General features: G+C 42.3%; 2 protein-coding genes and 1 long non-coding RNA gene across 3 annotated transcripts; all 3 read right to left on the reverse strand.

Annotated features, from left to right (window-relative positions):
- Nucleotides 1–1,703: 1,703 nt before the first annotated feature.
- On the reverse strand, nucleotides 1,704–5,448 carry LOC123399648 (serine-threonine kinase receptor-associated protein-like). Its single transcript, XM_045094048.1, has 6 exons — nucleotides 5,340–5,448; nucleotides 4,423–4,843; nucleotides 3,658–3,739; nucleotides 2,965–3,140; nucleotides 2,741–2,878; nucleotides 1,704–2,658 (listed from the first exon to the last, which is right to left on the reverse strand). Exons 1-6 carry the CDS (start codon nucleotides 5,446–5,448, stop codon nucleotides 2,484–2,486), a joined length of 1,101 nt encoding a protein of 366 aa, XP_044949983.1. The 3' UTR covers nucleotides 1,704–2,483.
- On the reverse strand, nucleotides 5,330–8,584 carry LOC123440468. The gene is made up of 3 exons (XM_045117038.1): nucleotides 8,169–8,584; nucleotides 5,665–5,786; nucleotides 5,330–5,565 (listed from the first exon to the last, which is right to left on the reverse strand). The coding sequence occupies exons 1-3, from the start codon at nucleotides 8,518–8,520 to the stop codon at nucleotides 5,455–5,457; spliced, it is 585 nt and encodes a 194-aa protein (XP_044972973.1). The 5' UTR covers nucleotides 8,521–8,584; the 3' UTR covers nucleotides 5,330–5,454.
- A 6,092-nt stretch (nucleotides 8,585–14,676) lies between these two features.
- On the reverse strand, nucleotides 14,677–15,640 carry LOC123412164. The gene is made up of 4 exons (XR_006613435.1): nucleotides 15,594–15,640; nucleotides 15,308–15,485; nucleotides 15,072–15,170; nucleotides 14,677–14,708 (listed from the first exon to the last, which is right to left on the reverse strand). It is a non-coding gene; the product is annotated as an uncharacterized LOC123412164 (long non-coding RNA).
- Nucleotides 15,641–18,971: the final 3,331 nt, after the last annotated feature.

The following is an 18,971-nucleotide window of genomic DNA, read 5'->3' on the forward strand; positions in this document are numbered from 1 at the left end:
GGGGGGGAGGGGGGCAGGTGGAGTCGTGGGGAAGAGGGGGTTGGAGGCTGGGCAAGCGAGTCATGGGGAATTCGAGGGTGGATGGACCGGTTTCCTTTTTTGTGAGGGGGGACCAAAAAAATTCTATTATGACCGGCTGCCTTTTTGTTAGGGGGGACCAAAAGTTTTCTATTATGGCCGGCTGCTAGGGAATGCTACTAGCCACGTTCATTAAAAAAATAACCCCTAAAAATATTATTAAAATATATTTTGTCCACTAGTTGCATATACGATAATTTAAAATGGTAAACTGAAGAAGAGGAGGTACACATGTTGCAGAAAAACGGTTGTGCATAAAAATGTTCTTATAACTTTAAAAATCATGTATTTTAGCAAATATGTTCTGTATGTGAAAAGAAAAGTTTATATGTTGCAAAAAAATGCCCATGTGTACTAAAATAAATGTTTGTGTCTTCTTAAAATTCTATATATTTTTTTAAATCTTGTATAGAAAATAAATGTACATATGTATTCCTTCGCTTCAAAAGCACCATGTATATGCTCTCATGATGGATTATGGTGGATGCAAAAGGAAGAAGAGTTCAGCACCCTATAAAAGATTTAGATGTACATCCTCTAGCTCATGTGGAGCGCCATGGCTCTCTTCCGATCAAGTGGATGGCCCCTGCCCCGGGGAGAGCCAAATTGAATGTATGGTGCCATCATCTTTTCGGCGTGTAGAAGCCTGCACAATTGCGTTAATCCATTGCAAGCTGACCTCGCGGCTTGTTTGGAGGGACTGGATTTTGCCTTTGCAATGGTCGGCGCTCCCGGTGGATGTGGAAATGGATTGTCTGGAGGCATTGAACTCGATCCAGACACGAAGGGAGGACAAACAGCAACATGCGATGATGATCAATGAAGTCAAGTCTCGTCTTGGTGAAAGGGATACTTCTATTGCTCATATTAGTAGGCTCCAAAAATTCTGTCAGCCATAGACTAGCTGTGTTTGGTCGTGCAGAAGCTAGGACGGCTGTGTGGATTAAGTCAGGCCCGGCTAATGTACCTGAACTATGCATGGAGGATCTCCATCCTGCTTGAGCAATGAAATCCCTTTAACCCCGCAAAAAAAAGATTTAAATGTAATTTATCTTTCCGTATGGGTGTATTTGTAAGGTATTTGTAAGGACATGTGGTGGGTTGTAGTACAAACTGTATAGCAATTTCGTTCTTGTTGGATTGCACGATCTGCCTAACATGGTTACATTCCCTCACCTTGTTAAGATCCATATAAGCTGGTGAAAATCAAGCTAATTTGATGGTTAGTTCTATATATGGTTGGATCGCTGGTTTATTTGCTCTTGTTATTATGTTCATGTATATTTGAAGGTGTATACTGGATCTACTTTACACTAAACTAGTAATGATGCACGTGCAAATGCACGTATAATCAGATGCTTTAAATTTATTTATAAAATAAAAAATTCCTTATTATATTTTCAAGATAGTAATAATATGTATGAGTTATTCACGTATATCAATAATATATATAGATAAAAATTCACGTACATTAATCCGCAACTTTCAACACGAACTCCACCTGCTCCGGGAGTGGAGTTGTGGAGTGGAGGTTCTCCGTACAGGGCCTAAGTATTTGAAACATAATAAAAACAAAAAATGAAGAAAAAAAAATATAATTTCGGTTTTAAATTAAGATACCCACATTGAAGGTACAAACACGAAAAATACATGTTGATGTGTTCACTTGTTCTTCCATACAAAGGGCCATCATTGTGTACAATCTGATGTGTTATGCACTACCATTGATACATACTAATAATGTACTTTTGCAATCTTATTTTTTCTACAGGAAACAGGTTGAAACCTACCCAAGAGGCAACATAACAAGATTTAAAAAGTAGAAAGAAAATTTGGAGCATGTCAATAAGTCAGCTCGGCTGTACAGCAGCAAAGGCTAACTGCCAAAACCTCCAACGGAAGGTTAACACTCTAAATAACTTCAGAAACTAACTCTTTCGGACTCACATCTTTGGCCTAAAAGAAATCTCCACTTATCTCTTTCCAAATCTGCCACACTGCTTCATAAGATGCAAGAGAGATCTGCTTGTCAGACTTAATCAAACATACCCATCATTAGTTCACTATACTTAAAATCAAGAGTTTTATATACTGTATGCAGCTAAAACTTTTAGTGAGCACTAAGATAATTACCTTCCCCGTGGCAATTGTCACCGGGTCAATCATAACTTGGCCAGACGGAGGGAGTAGGTGGTAGTTGGCTAAGGAGTAAAATGAAGAACCCGCAAAATTTGATGATACACATGCTCATTGTTGCCTTGTCGGTCGAGTGTTGTTCCTATGGTTATTTAACATCCGATCTTGTTTTCAACATATTGAATGATTAGAGTGAATTGCAAAAGCTAGTTCGTGAGTGTCCGAATTAAGGAGGGACTATAATTCGTACTTCGGCTGGTGTAGTAGCACTACATAGCATGTTTTCCAATCATATCTAGACACGACATAATGTTTGCTATCTTTTGAGAAATCATCAATAAGTCTGCACTTGGTGGCATCGGTATGAACTTACTCCCAGACTTTGGTTCAAGTGAAGCTGACTCCACAGTGCATGACATATCATAGCTTTTAACAAGCCCAAAACTGCAAAATTACCAAAAAAATATATTAAGGAACCAAATAATGCAAGTGATGCAGAACAATGGTCGTACAGGAAAGAACTTACTGATTCGCATCCCAAAATTTAACACTTGAGCCATCAGCTGTAGTGATGAACCTGTCGTCCTGGCTTACTTTTGCACTGGTGACAGGTGCCTTGGTTTCAAGAGTTTGCACAATTTTTCCACTTCTCACATCCCATAACATGTGTAATAAGGAGAACAAGTATAATAAGCTTGCACATGTGTTTTCATACTAACTTCAAATTTTAAAGATATTTTCCAGACAAACCTCACTCCACCCATATCAGAGCAGGAACTTAGAATAGATTGGTCAATGTGAAGCCAAGCAACAGTTCGTACAGAACCATGTGTTTTGTCAAGTTCCCTTGGAGCTGCATCTGGACGATTCATATCGTATATACGCAAAATCTTCTCCACACCTCCAGTGAGCAACATGTGTGTATCCTGCAGTTGCATCAGCGGTTTGATTAGGTTTAGAACGTTATGGAGGAAAGTTCTAACTGACTACTGTAGCATACAGAACACCTTAACTATCATAGACATGATTTCACGCCAATGGGATGCGCTGATGGATGTAAAAAACAGAGCTAATATATTTGTTGAATAGTTCATATTTTGTGGCAGGTTGCAAGAAGTAGCACTGGCAGGCCTCAGTTCAGAAAGTCTGGAGGGACCAAAAAATGACAGAAGGGAGAAGAATACAACACATATCATCTTAAGGGGGAGAAGAAAGACAGAATAACCAGCAACCTTGGTGTACAGATGTCGGAAGAGAGGGGAAAACTAATGACATGCTTGGCTTGAAGACAAAACTTGGCTTGCCAATAATTGGGCAAAGCCAAAAAATTGACAACCAAATTGTTTTGCCAATCTCCCAAAAAGTTGTCGATTTTTACAAAAACAATGGCTAGATGATTTTGGGTAGCAAACCAAGCATGCCCTTTGTGTCAACAAACATTACCTCAGAAAAGGCACATGCACGGACTATATGCTTGTGCTCAAATGAATGTAGCTCATTTCCTGTTAGTGCATCCCATATTTTGCTGCAAAAAATAGTCAAATATGTCTGTCAAAAGAGTAGATTATACTCATGAATTAGTACAGAAACATTTCTGAGCATTGACATTGAAGAACTGCAATCTTTTTGCAGAAAAATGCTTGTTATTTCTATACACAGAGTATGAGCACACTTGCAACTATAAAATAAAGTGATAATGTATTAAATTATGCAGATCAATATAACATTGTTGCCTTATGGCTCTGCCTAATTTTGATAGTCAATCATGGATGCATTAAGTTATGGTTCACCAGCCGAGCAACCATCAATGGACAGAACCAGCATAGAGAAATTGGATTGGCCCACTATGCACAACTTCACAACATCATTCATACAGTAGCAAAGACAGGAGAAAGAGAGGAATAACATGTGTTCATCTAACAACATCATTCATAAAAACTTCTACAGTAGCAGCATCTAATAGCATGTGGTATATGTTAACATCATCATTCGTCCATCTAACATCATACAGAAAGACATCTATCCATCCATCTAATAGCATATACGTAGTAGGCATCTAGTAGCAGCATCTAACATCATGATTCATCCATCTAACAGCATACAGAAATCCATCTATACATCCATCTAACATCATAGAGAAGGCATCAATCCATCCATCCATCTAGCAAATTAGCGTACAAAAAAAAAGAGGAACAGAGGGATGCTCACCGTGGGCTGTAGGAAAGGAGAGCACCGGCGGCTGGTTCGCTTGAAGGAGAGGGATGGACGCCCGACGTTTGTGTCCAGAAGAGGCCGAGGGATGGCCGGCGGCGTCGATATCCAGAGGAGGAAGGGGGAGGCGGCGGGAGGCAGCAGCAGGGGAGAGGATGAGTCCGGCGCCTAGTACTGGGCCGGTGAGGCGGGTCCGGCGGCGGCGCACATGCCTTGTTTCCGGCAGGTAGGCGGCGGCGGCGGCAGTGGCCCCTCCAACACCAGCGGCGGCAGCGGCGCGAGCGCGGGGAGGCGGGGCGAGCGCGGCCCGGCCGGCGAGCGAGGCGAGCGGCGCGGCACGGCGCGGCGAGTGCGGCGAGCGGCGGGAGGAGCGGCGCGGCGCGGCGGGGCGGCCTTGCGAGCGGCACGGCGCGGCGGCCTGGCGAGCGGGGACGGGCCGAGCGGGGAGAAATAGCGAGAGGTTGCGGCCGGGATTGACGAGACGAGGTGGGGGCGTGCGATTAGTTTAATGCTAACGAAAACCGTTTTCGTAAACGAGGTATCCAGAACGTTGATCAATATTTAGACAGTCCAGATGCAGAGTTGACAAGAACAAATGGTGTGCTTTAGATGGAGTGCACGTGAGAAATGATTGAAAGGGGTGCGAAGCATGTGTGATCTTGGTGTAGCATGGTTATTGCTTATCTAGACAGAGGTATAGCCAAATGCTACTTAACAGTGAACGTATAGAGCTTTCATTTGCAATTTGCATCCTTTTTTTACTTTTATAATGCCATCGAGTATCTCAAGAGTTGCTACTGGTATATCATATTATCTCTAACCGGTAACTCTTGTACAAAAGAATATAAAGGGACAGGCTGTGCTTAAGTCCCCGAACAGTTAAAATGAGTTGGAACTTCCAACATAAAACAAACTCATTCTTATATTGTAGTCATCAGAAGTTACATTGTTCACAGGCAAAATCTCCACGTCCCATTCAGTGGGAGAAATAGGGTACAGACTGAAAGTGAAATCTAGATTCATAGAACGCTACATTGGATAGAGGATGGCCTTGCCACCAACATGGTATCTTTCGCAGAGCTTTTTCAATGTACCCACCGAGTGCTGCATTGAGTTCAGTTTGGTATCCATGAACATGGCCTGCAAACATGGGGATTCTCTTCAGTCTACGTTCTCAGAATCTACATACATATTAATCATACGCTCGACAAAATAACATATTCAAAAATTGGGTTATACCTTGTAGTTGTCACCATACTTCTCTATTAATCTGCCAATACATAGTCGTTGAATTTTAGTTAGTGGCTCCAAAGGTGCAGATTTGCCATCCCTCCTTTTCTTCCCAAGTGCAGATTTTAGATCTACATTGCATAGAAAAAATTCCATGAGATCGTACACAAGTACATCATCACTCTTACTGTCTTCAATATACGTAAGACTATGTAAACCAAAATAAAAATATATACACCATAACAGATACCCTTTTTATGTGATCAAACAACTCAAAGAAAGATAACAGTAACATTTTAACTACTATACTATGTCAATAAAGAAATTCACCTCAGGTGCTAAACAAAGAAGACAAGAAATTATATCCATTGAGTTACAAACAAAATGTCCTGCTATGCCAAGCAAAAACACACTGTATTAAGCCATCGAGTTGATAACATAATGTCTTGCTGTCATAACAAAGCTATTACTATGACAGAACATTGCTAGGTACATTTCATAGCTTCTTAGGGCATTATCTTTTGATATTGCTGGTAGAAAAGAAAGAGAACTTTTTAAAAATACGTAAAGACTTATTGTCAAATAGAATACTAGAAATAAGCAGTGTTTCATAGCCTTCAGAGAGCATGCTAAAAGCAGTGCATTTCAATTGGTCTTCAATATACACTAAAATCAATATTTTCTGGGCCTTGGATATTAGGAAACCATCTTATCAGGACAAAAACTTGACAGGCCTTGTCTTTCACAGCATACTCAATTTGTAAAAACAAACACAATTTTGAACTTGGATTTTTACTATTCCGTGGCTTTGGAACATCTAAGGGAACCACATTTTTTTATTAAAAGAATGGAGCACTAATTGATGGGACTTATCCTGCTGTTACCATTGGGCAATGGTTTTTCTTTCAAAATCATGTTAATGTTTTGGAAAACTTGCCATCATGCCAATTGTTACACTCTCTGCGACAGTAACCTACCGAGTGTATGGGATATTCTGAGAAGACAGTAGTGGTGCAAGATGATGCATGCTTTGAATAGCGAGGATGAGATGAGGAAACAGTAGTACTATTGCTTGTCAATACTCAAAAGGCGTCTCCTCTTTTTGCAGTTAACTAACTAGGACTAAGATTTCTTGCATCAGAACACATATGCCCTCTGAATTTTCAAAAATTCAAAAATAGGCCTGCAAAACTAAATAATCACAGAAATAAATCTAGGATGTCGATATTAAATGAATTATGTATCTGCATACTTTCTTGAGAAAATGTATTGATCAGCCGTCTGCATAAAACATACAAGACCGAGAAGCCCAAAAATATATATTTCAAAACTCTCAATTAATTGCATACTTTTGCACAGGCTAGAAATCAAAAAACAATCATGGAACTTTAAATCAGAATATAATTGTTCAGCCATCTTCATGTGTAAATTTTCTGGTTGTTTAGGAAGAAGTAAAATATTTCTGAGCCGGAAGGATGTGCTCCAAGATCACTTAGTTTATACTGTAGGAGCATAGGACTTCTAACTTGTTGACTACAACTCTGTTCTTCCTCGCATACCCCAGTACTAAGTTGAATCAGAAACCAACTACTGCAGCTACTGAGCTTCTGCTGCTTCCTGAACTTTAGAAGCAGTGTTTGTATTGCCAGCCACAGCAAACTGTTTATTGTGCAATACCTTGCATCTTTCTATATAAATTTCCTCAAATGACACCAACACTTGAGCATAAAGCTCAGAATATACTATGAATAAGAAGTTAAAACAGAAACTCAAATCCAGGAACTGTTGAAAGCAGTTCCAATTCAAATTACATTTGAAATAATGCGTCTTCACAAAGTAGTAATTGCTTCTTTTGAAACTTTGATGGATAGTATGCTAACCATAGTATCAATTCTTGATCCAAAAAACATGAGTGATAATATATCACAAATTATGTAAATCGAAAGCCATGTGAATTTCTCTTTTGTGCATAAAACATACCATGACCTTTACTGCTATTTCAGCCAAAAAAAAAAACTCATCCCATTGGAAGCAGACTGTTGGAGAACAAAGTAATATTTATCAAAACTCCCAAGTTATGTCAAGAGTAAAAGAAAGATTGAACACAAACATCTCCAAGCAAAACAGCAAACCTAAAACTTTGAGGAGAAATGTGTTGGACGGCCTTATTTTACAGACTGATCATTTCATTGCTCTGGCAGTTCAACGGATTATTCACAGCACAAAGGAAATCAAATCTAGAGGCAAACCATCTGTATATGCCCAAACATAAACGAACAACAAGAATAAGAGGAGCCAAACCATCACGCGTGGTTGACAAACCGCGCTATGCCATACCAATTGATCCACCAAATTTGCACACTCACCAAAACTAATCAATAAGGCACCTAAGGTTCCCATCAGCATGACCAAATTAGCCACATATCCCGAAGAAACTGGGCATGAAACGTTGAATTCACCAGCTGGCGTGCCGGTCCAAGTTATCAGACGAGGCGAAGGGGTGGGGGACTGACCGTCGCACTCGAGGTCACTGCCGGTGTCAACGGGCCCGAACTCGTCGACGGGGGCGCGCAAGGCGTCCATGTCGGGCGCCTGCAGCGAGGCGCTCTGGACGAGGCCTCGCGTGCCGCGGGCGTGGGCGCCGAGCAGGTTGGGGTTGGCGACGACCCCGAAAGCGGAGTAGTTCTTCACGACGCTGCCTTCCGCGTCCCAGCTCGGCACGCGGCCGCCGGCCTCTGCAGCGGCGGCGGCGGCGAGCGCCTCGGGCAGGTCGAAGGCCGGCTTGAACTCGCGCGGCTTCTTGCGCGGCAGCCCCACGCGCACCTTGGTGCGGGTTCGCTTGAACTTGCGCCGCGACCCTCCCATCGGCGCTGCTACTGCGGTTTCCGGAGGGAGGAGGGGGGGTTAGCTAGCTAGGGTTTTGGCGAGAGGGGCGACCGGACGACGAGGAAGAAGAGTTCTTTTATGGGCCTTTGCGAGAAAGGCAAAATAGGCCCGTTAACTCGATTTTTGGCCTTTGCGTCGGCGGGCTGGCGTGGACGCCCTTTGAACACAGGAGCGTATTATACGTTTCACCGTCAAGAAAGCGGAATTTGGTTCAATTCAATGCCCCTACCGAGTACCACTCTTTTTATGGAGCACCATCAACACGTATCGTTCGGTGGAATGCTATGTTTACCGTGGTTCTGGCAAGCGCTGTCAAACATGGTCCTGGATGCAACATGGACCCGTAACATAAACTCGCCGCGCTTTAGGTACCTTTCATGTTGTGCAAACTCCATTACCATTGTTCATCCATGTGCTAGCATGACTTGCGGATATGATGCCTTGCTGACGGCAATGCATTCGATGAGAAGTTTAACATGGACTCTCTTTGTAAACAAATGTAAGACGTTCTAGATCACTGTGTTAGTGACCTAACATGTCTTACATTTTACCCCGCAAAAAATACATGTCTTACATTTATGTACTGAGGGAGTATCACACAACAAGACACCAAGAGTAAATAGGTAAGAGAAGATTTCAGAGGAATTTGAATCCGACTCGACATTCGATATCTCCTGCTTTTCAGTAGATGCAACAAATAAAAACCTTTACCTGTTTCAGAAGTGGTGCCCCGGGAACGGACATACAATTTAGTCACGTTTTTACCGGGGAGACGCTACGCGTCCACCCACGGATACGTAAGAAATATCCACCACCGTTATAGCCGTCCGATACAAGCGATGTCGTCCGTCCGATCCGATATCTTCCGACCAAATAGAACCTGAAACTGCTGCTCAGTTTCAGAAACTAATAGGCTGTCGCGGTTCCGACAGACTGTGCGCCCCGCAGCGACCGCCTCCAACCACCGCGGCGCCGCCCCGGTAGCAACTGCTCCAACCACCACGGCGCTGCCCCGCAAACCACCGCGGCCCCGACAAACCTACGCCGCCCGCAACCTGCCTGAACTCCATGGCGCACCACATCGCGCGCCAGATGGTCGGATCGGACGCCAACCTAGCTGACCGAGCACGTCTATCTTTCTCAGCTCCAAGCGCCTTCGGGGAGATTCCGCCGCGAGCTGGATCTTCAAGTTGGTTCACAAATCCTTCGGTGGTGTTTCCTGAACCCACATCGAGCAGATCCCGTCAACAAAATTCGGTGAGACATCAAGTTTCTGAAACTGTAGTTGTGATCCAAAGTGAAAGAATGAACACCTGTGTGTTTCTGAACCTGTTCCCGAACCTGCCTAGTTTCTGAACATGTTCCTGAACCTGCTTAGTTTCTGAACCTGTTCCTGAATTTTTTTACTAGTGAAAGAATGAGCATGTTTCTAAACTTAGTTGCAGAAACAATTGCCTAGTTTCTGAAATTAGTTGGAATAACAGAACAATGAACCTGTTCCTCTCAAAAAACAAAGCAAAAATGAGCCTCTATAGCTTCTGAAACAATTGTCTAGTTTCAGAAACAGAACCTGAAAAAAATGCTTGTTTAGTTGCCCCCCTGCTCCCAATTTCAGTTACTATTGATTTTGATTTTGTTCCAACTATCATATGTGATTTTTGAAGTATGATGTGACTGTTGCACAATAATTGTGTTGCAGGAACATGTAACTGAAGGTGAAGGAAGCTATGTCCATGGAAATTTTTCTGCTCCTGATGTCGAAGATTCAGAAGGTTTGTTGTTTGCTGAAGATGCAAGCAATATGATTCAGATGATGGAGATGTTTCTTCGCAGCCGCTGCCGCCCTATGTTGGGATGGTGTTTGACACAGTTGACGATGCTCGCAAATTCTACAATGACTATGCCTTCAAGTTGGGGTTTGGAATGCATATATCTACTTCAAAATTCACCCAGAAGAGAGGTCAAAAGAAAGAGGATGCAACCCTCATAAAAAGGGTCTTTGGATGTGTGCACGCTAGAAAGCCCGTTAAAACGGAAACCAACAACAGTTCAGAGAGCATTGCAACTGGAACCAGCAACTCTAGCAGGCAGCCTAGTGAGGGGATGGATGTCACAAGAAAACGTCAAAAAAACAGAATGGTCCGTCATGATTGTAAGGCGCATATGATTGTTGGGCTAAGGGAGGGGAGATGGACAGTGACTTGTTTTGTTGCGGAGCATACACATCCGATGATGGATCAGCCGGAGCGTGTTAGGTACTACCGCTCGCACCGCAGCATACCCAGCGAGGATTACCAACTGTTGTTGACGCTGCATGATGTGAACCTCTCCAATTCAGAATGCATGAGCGTCCTTGGCAGGATCCATGGAGGTGACACTAGGATACTCCCATATGTGAAAAGAGATGTTACAAATGAACGTGCAAAGCTCCGTAGAGGGTTAACATTCCGAGACATGGATATGACAGTGAAGTATTTTGAGAGGAGGAAGGGTGAGAATCCAGAGTTTTTCTTTGCGAAACAGCAAGATCCTGCAACAAACTCAGTGACTGCATTGTTTTGGGTTGATGGGAGAACAAGGGCGTTGTACCCTTCGATACAACATTCTGCACAAACAGATACAACATGCCATTTGCTCCTATAGTTGGTGTAAACAACCACCTCCAGACAATTGCACTAGGATGTGCCCTGTTGCCGGATGAAACTATTGACACATTTAAGTGGGTTTTCCAGCAGTGGATGGTTGCGATGGATAACGAGCATCCTACCAAAACATCATGACTGACCAGGACCAAGCGATGGCAACAACCATTGATCAAGTGTTCCCGAACACTTGCGATAGGTGTTGCGAGTTTCATGTGCTTAGCAATGCACCGTCCAAGTTGGGAAGGCTATTGAGCAGAGATGGGGCTTTTGCAGATGTGTTTTACACTTGTATCAACCAATCCGAAACCGTGGAGGAATTTGAGGAAACATGGCAGCACATGTTGCATTGTTTTGAAGTTACAGAAAACAGACACCTCAAAAATATGTGGCGAACAAGGCGCACGTGGGCTCCAGCATATTTCAAGGACAAATTCTTCCCGTTCACGAGCACAACACGCAGGTCTGAGGGGCTCAACTCATATTTTAAGACCCTGATTCGACCAGCTGATTCCGTTTGGAGATTTGTGCAGCAATATGAAATGTGTCAAGAAACTATGCTTGATCGTGAGGACAATGCTGGATTCAGTGGTGAAACAACAGCTCCGCCTCTATACTCTCGGTAGGCACACTTTTGAGCTTTGCCCAAAATTCAAAAACAAAATAAAAATGTTGTTGTTGACCTATCTCTTTTTATGTTCTTGCAGCTACAACATCGAGCGCCAAGCTGCTGCGTACTACACCCGCACTGTCTTCGGTAAGTTTCAGAAACAGGTGACAGCATCTACTGGCTTCATTGTCAACCAAGACACTGACCACCAAGGGCAAGGTGTCGTGTTTGAGCTGAAAGCAACATCCTATGACAACCCGAAGCCGTATTCTGTGCATGTTGTGAAGGATGAAGGGTTGTTTGAGTGCAGCTGCCACTACTTTGAGATGAATGGGCTGATTTGTGCACACATAATAAGGGCGATGGTTCATCTCAATGTGCAAGCAATTCGACAACAATACTTATTGGAGAGATGGTCCGAAGCAGCCACTACAAGCGTGGGTAGGACTGGCAGGTTGCTGGACTTTGGGCACCCCTCGACAAACACACTGAAATACAACTCCTTGTGTCGAAGGTTGACATGGCTTGCCTCTAATGCATGTTGCAATGATGATGCCTATAGAATATTGGATGATGCAATTAAAGCCCTTGAGCCTGCCATAGCAGCGGCCAAGAGAGGAGCCATGCCTGATCAACAAGCCACGCAACAGAGTGAACCTCCAACACCACCTGTTGCGACAACGGTAACAGTGAATGGTGACATGCCACAACAAGAACGCTCCGATATGCTGCAAAACCCAGCTCGTGTGCCTAAGAAAGGCCAACCAACTGACAGAGAGAAGAGAAAGAAGACGCTTGTAGAGCAGCGAGATGATGAACAAAAAAAGAAGATGAAACAACAAGGGAAAAAAGCAACAACATCGGACAAGACAACGGCTCAAAAAAGGATTGTTCGCTGCAAGCACTGCAATGAATTGGGACACAATATTTAGACATGTGGCACCCTAAAAGTTGCGATGGAGGCGGCAGCAGCGCCCTCAAAATGCCAATTCTGCTCTGGGGTTGGACATGCAGTCCCAAAATGTCAATACTTGAGAGCTGTGATGGCAAATGATCAAAGAGTTGTCCAAATGACGCAACTGAACTTGTAGGGAAAAGATAGACAGAAACAGGGAGGCGACAAAACAACAGACAAAATTTTTGTTTTATTTTCATCATGGTAAATGTAAAAAAAAAGTACTTGCTCTCAGTGTTTGGAAAACAGAGGCTGATACTTGTTCCAGAATCTTTTTCTTATCTATTTTTTGCAATAAAATACTATTTTAAATTTCTGCAACAAAAGTTTTTTATACACTATTTTCTGCAATGAAGGTCATGTTTTGTAGAAAATGTTGTTGCAGAAATGTTTTGTGAACTTGAGTTACACTAGAAATCCTGTTTCAGAAATGTGTGTAATTTTTTTGTAACAAAATGCTTTGTTGTAGAAAAATTGCCTGTTTAGTTGTCCCATGCTCCCAAAGTATTTCATTTTGGTTTGTTGTAGAAACAGAACAATGAACCTGCTCCCAAATAATTTGTTGTAGAAAAACTGAAAAAAAGTTGATGTGAGATGGGGCTGCTACGCGTCCACCGGTTGTTCTTTTTAAAATATCAGCCTCGCAAACCGAGGTATTGCTGCGGAAACATCCGCATCAGAGGTCGTGCTGTAGAAATCATTGCAAAAAATGGTCATGCAAAAGTTGCAGCAAACATACAGTTTGTCCCCTGTTCGTGATCTTGTTTACAGAAATAATCTTCGTTATGTTGATTTTCATTTTTGCATGGCGTGCATATGTTGCAGAGATGCATCCATTAAAAAAGATTACCACTGTACCAAAAATGTTACATGAAAAAACACATTACAGAAACATGAAAAAATGATTTTGAAACACACCATCAGGATCAGGTAACTGCCCATTTGTATTTTGTCATGTTCACACATCAGGGATCAGGTAACTGCAAATTATATTTCTCATGCTCGAAAAAGATGGCATGCCCAGCTACATGTGATCAATGACAAAAAAGATCAGGTAATGTCTCTGTAACACATCAGGATCAGGATGAGGTAACTAGAGAACTCAGTTGCAAAAACACATGTCGCGCACACATGCACTGAAAAAAAAGCCTAAAACTACTAGCTAGGTCTTGTTGCAGTCGTCTTTTCACTTGAAACTAGGACTTCTTCAGCAACTTTTCGAGCTCCTCCTTCGAGCTGAGGGTGTTTTGCGGATGTTTGAAAAGCTTTGCTGCGATGTAGTTGCGGAAGTTGAGCAACGAGGTTGTGTCCTGATCATACACGGCAACAAAAGAAAAAAACATGTTTAGATACTACTAGCAAAAAAAGGAAAAAGCCAGTGTGTCCGGAAAAGAGATTCTGCAACACAGATTCCACACAAAAAATGAGTAGAAAAAAAAGAGGAAAAGCAAAAAGTCATACTGTATTGAATGGCTTTAACCCCCTTACAGTTAAGTTCTCCATGTACAGAATAGCAAACAAGCCGCAATCAAATCTGCCAGTAAAAAAAAGGTTGGAGAAAAATGAGATCACATATATGAAATAAAAAGTTGCCAGAAAAATAATGTATAGTTGCGGAAAACAGTACGTTGTTGACTGTTGTGGGTAGCCTGATGGACTGAAGCGCTCAAACATGTCAAGATTGTGCTTCCAAGGGTTTCTTCCTCTCACCAAAGTTTTGAAGTTCTCTATCTGCAAAAATGTAAGACTGGTTGCTTCCGAAACATTAATTTGAAAAAAAAACATGGTGAAAAAAGAAGAAAAACAAAATGCTACCCCATACCAAATTGGAACAAGGCTTCTCGAGGATGCTGACATAATCAGAGTCTCTAATGTTGGAGTCGAACACATTGAACTGTTTATGAATCAAGTTTAGAACAACGACCGTCCAATGGTCTTGTTTCACAATGGTGAAGAACAACTGCAAAAAATAAAGAAGAAAAAAGGGTCACGATGGTTGGATGGTGCCGTGGATGGTTGTTTCTGAACATAGTTGCAGAAACAATTGCTTAGTTTCTGAAAATAGTTGCAGAACAATGAACTTAGTTGCAGAACAACGAACTAAGTTTCTGAACTTATTTGGCAAAGCAGAACAAATGAACTTGTTCCTCTGAAAAACAAAGCAAAGGTAGAAAATAACTTTTGTAACAGATGGAAGAAACTGCAAAGCAATTCCTCTCTCACAAAGAAGAATGCTATAATGATATAAGGGCATAGTTGCATAACAAGGTAGAAAAAAATTATTGCAATTGTAGACAGAACTTTGATGAACAAAAAGCCTTACTTGGTCAGCTTTGGCAATGTCGTTCTTCTCACAGGCCCTTTTCAAATCTTTCGTGCAGGAATTTGTATTGAATGAACTTGGGTCCACACAGAGTTTTGACTGCATATATAAGCAAAAAAATTGCAACAAAAAAGAAGGTGAAAAAAGGGAATGTGGCTGTCTTCTAAAACCGACTATGTTGCGTTTCGAAATCACAAGTGACAACAATAGGGAAAAAAACATGATAGTTAACTCACAGCAACATGTGGTGAGAATGCAAACTTCCTTGGCTTGCTTGAACTGTACATGTGCTCAATGTTGAAACTTTCAATATAGAGTGACATCACCTCATTGTTCACATGAGCCCGCTTTTTGAGCCCGTTGCTGAAATGTTTGAATGAAATATCGAAACCACCTATCCTTATGAACGAAGGGCTAATTTGTTACAAGAGATGACAGAAACTTGGTTAGAAGTTGTGAAACTATTCCTTTGGTTTATTTTCTCTCAGCACACAAAAGAGCAAAAGCGTGAAAAAAACTTACAGTGGCTCGCCTCGGGGTGGGTCCTTTATCTTATAATTGGTACAACATTACCTCTGGTATATCGCATCATCCATTGCATCAATTTTTTTCTTCTTCATTTTCGGCAACTTTGCTGCGGTTGATTCGGTCGGTGCAGCTCTCTTAAGTGTAGGATGCTTCTGATCATGGCCTTGCCCGCTGCTGACTTCAACCTGTGCCTCCTCTATTGTATCATCAATACATGCTTCTGCCCAAAAAAATGAAAAAAAGACAGCGGATGAGTAACAGTTTTGAATCATGCATGTGCTAAGTTTCAAAAAACAAAGAAAGGATGATATGTTGTGTAAACAAAAAATCACGGGAACGACTTATATAAACCTGCAGGGCCTGTTGATATTGGCGGGAACGTCGCGAGTGGAGTGACATCATAAACAGGACCGGGTGAAGCAGCGGCAGCAAAAAGGTTATCAAACAAAGGGCTCCTCGCTCGAATCTCCATGAAAGACTCGATATCAACAGCAGGCGATCGTGGAGGTGATTCAACTTGTGGCACATCCTGAAATAGCAAGGCATCGGGGCTTCCAAGTTCAAACAATCCAAATGAAGGCCCGTCTTCGAGATTTGTTTCTCCTGGTCTCCTAATCAGATTCACGCGACTGCATATATCTTCTCCATTTGCATTGTTGCGATCATCTCCAATGTTGTTCTCACTCTCACTCTTATGGGTTTTTTTGTCAGCATTTGTTTTCCCAACTACAACTCCTGGATCAACACTCTTTGTGTTGTCCGGCTGAGAGGCTTGCTGCATAGACGAGGCAATGACGGTGGATTGAGCAGTTGATGTATTACCTTGTTCCAAGTTGTTAAGCTGCTTGGGCTGCTGTGGAGATGAAATTGTGACACATGCATTGGCAGTTCCTGTATTAGTATCCCGTTTCTTCTGCTGTTGCGGAGACGAGCCATTAGTAGTTTCTTTGCACATGCTAGGAGTGGGAGCTGCTGCTGCATGAAAAGTGACATCATGTTTCGCTTCGTCACTCCTAAATCCAACTTTGGATGCCTCACACAACATCAGGTCCGTTCTTTTGAGGTAGATGCCCTCCAACAAACTCCCAAATGAGCTCAATGCACCTTTAAGTTCTGCAGCATGGATGTCTTTATGCTTGTTGAATATAGCACGCATGTGTGGGGGCAGCTGGAATGCATAAAAAACAAAAACCCAAGAACGGGGGAACGACATTAGCCTCAAAGTTTCATATTTTCTGTCAACCAAACAAGATATTATGCGGGAAAAAAGCAGAGAGTTGCAAAAAAGAAGAAATGCAATATGGCTCACCTCTAATTCGTCAAATGCTGGTAGAGGGTGCAGCCAGTCCTCCAAAGAACCACACACATCATCACCACCCTCCGTGTTTTTCGGAGGTGGCTCATGCACATTCCGTGTTGTGCCATCAGCTTCGTTTGTAGCACCTTCTGTTGGTTGTTGGACGCCATCAGCACCAACCATATCGGGAATCTCTGTTGCGGACATACTGGCTTTGTTGGGTAGCTGGGCAAGCTGCTCTATGTATGACATAAACTTGGTTCTTGCGTAAGGTGAAGTGGAGCTGAACTGCAAATCCAAAAAAGTAAACATATTGAAAAACACTTGAAAAAATGTGATAAAACAAAATACATAGTTGCATTGAAGGTATTGTTTGAACAGTTTGAAAAAAATAATACTTACAGGGCTTTCCGAAACCATCTTCAATGGTATCAACTGCAATAACAGCGGTGAAATCCAACTCCTTCAAAAACAAGCCCGTGGCAGAGAATAATCGATGGTATGATCAACTATACATCCTCTTGGGATGTCAATGTGGTCCATGTAAATTACCTACAAAAAAGAAGAGACGCAGAAGCCACTGTAAAAACCAATAGGCTCCGGAAAACAATAAAAATGGGGAGGCTGCGGGAATGAAGGGAAGTACCGGAAGCATTGGTAGACAACCGCCAATATGGAATTTTAGTTTGCCTTCATTCCTCTTATCCTGGTATTTCTTAACTTCCTTCATCGCGTCTAACAAAATATGCTCATCCCACTCAAACTCGTGGACAACACTCATGTCTTGCAAAGTGTGCAGATATTCCAAAGGCACCATATTTCCGGTACCAGGAGCTAGGACCAATGAAAGGCAAAGTAGAATCCATGTCCTATTAATGGTATCCTCATCGTCATCATCAGCGTTTGATAGGACAGAGACTGTGATTGGTATTGGAGCCCTTTCGCCTTCCAAATAAATTTCACGAAAATCTGCTTTCCCCCTTTTCCCAAATTCAAGTGGCTTGCTTCCGGATGGCACATTAAATAGCTTCTTAACCATATCCCTTGTGAGTTGGATTTTCTTGTGGTCCCTTAACCTGCGAGACATGAGAAAATCAGTACATGTTTCGAGAAAAAGAAAGATCAAAAATAATTTATGCAACATAGAAAAAAATGAAGCAAAAACAAAAACAGCAAACACATACTTGAGCAGCCGCTTCTTAGTATCAATCATCATGACTATGAAATCGACAAGTGCTTCTGGAGGAGGTGGTAAAGGGGAGATATGAAGCAAATCCCCGAAAGAGGACTTGCTTATGACATCCCTCTTTTTCTCTTTGACGGTGTTGGCTATCTCACGTAGCCGCTTCGTCGACCATCGAGTTATATAGATACCCATGCTGCAGAAACAAAAACAAATGGAAACACATGAGCTACTACAAGCAGTCGTAAAAAATGCAAAAGAAAATGAAACATTGTATGAGAAGCATAAGCTTGCACAAAGTTGCAAGAAAAAGAAATGCAGTAGGAAAAGTAACTTCAGCAATACATTCAGTTTAAAAATTCAGTCATTCTCCCCGCCGCCTTACGGCACAAAACAAATGCGTTGCATTGAATTCAATCCCACAACTACTACTGACCAAATGACAGTCGCAACACCGGATGGTATGCAGCTAATTGGCAGGTGGTGCGGTGGGCAGGACCAGAGCAAAGAAGAACCGCACAGCAAATGCTTTGGCTGATCCTCTCTGCATTGCAAATTGCAAAATGCAAAAACTCGCAATGCATTTGCCTTGATGCTGCTGCTAATTTGTTGCTTGTAGCTTTAATGCTGTTGCTGCCTAGCAATAGCGAGTAATGAGTGGCATGACGATGCATCATCAGTTGCTTGGCCAAGTCCCATGGCATGCTACGCTATGCTACGGAAAGTTGGAACAAGAACAGCTGGAGACTGCAGCGGACATCAACTGTTTTCTTGCTAGGCTACCGAGATGAAGCGGAAAAAAACAATATCTAGTAAAAAGTATGTAGCTGGCTCTGTTTGTTGGCCCGATCTACCCTGTTCCATAGCTTGAAACAAACAAAAAGACACACCA

The sequence above is a fragment of the Hordeum vulgare genome, chromosome 1H, assembly GCF_904849725.1.
Source record: "Hordeum vulgare subsp. vulgare chromosome 1H, MorexV3_pseudomolecules_assembly, whole genome shotgun sequence".
In the NCBI taxonomy this organism is placed as follows: Eukaryota; Viridiplantae; Streptophyta; class Magnoliopsida; order Poales; family Poaceae; genus Hordeum; species Hordeum vulgare.

Bases quoted from the DNA above. Each gene is read 5' to 3' on its own strand.
- LOC123399648 (XM_045094048.1), bottom strand. From the start codon at position 5,448: ATGAATCTAGATTTCACTTTCAGTCTGTACCCTATTTCTCCCACTGAA. The intron at 2,879-2,964 runs GTTTGTCTGGAA...CTTATTACACAT, and splicing joins TCTGATATGGGTGGAGTGAG to GTTATGGGATGTGAGAAGTG. The intron at 2,659-2,740 runs GTAAGTTCTTTC...GTAATTTTGCAG, and splicing joins AAATTTTGGGATGCGAATCA to TTTTGGGCTTGTTAAAAGCT.
- LOC123440468 (XM_045117038.1), bottom strand. From the start codon at position 8,520: ATGGGAGGGTCGCGGCGCAAGTTCAAGCGAACCCGCACCAAGGTGCGC. The intron at 5,787-8,168 runs GTCAGTCCCCCA...TATGCAATGTAG, and splicing joins CAGTGACCTCGAGTGCGACG to ATCTAAAATCTGCACTTGGG. The intron at 5,566-5,664 runs GTATAACCCAAT...CCATGTTTGCAG, and splicing joins AGTATGGTGACAACTACAAG to GCCATGTTCATGGATACCAA.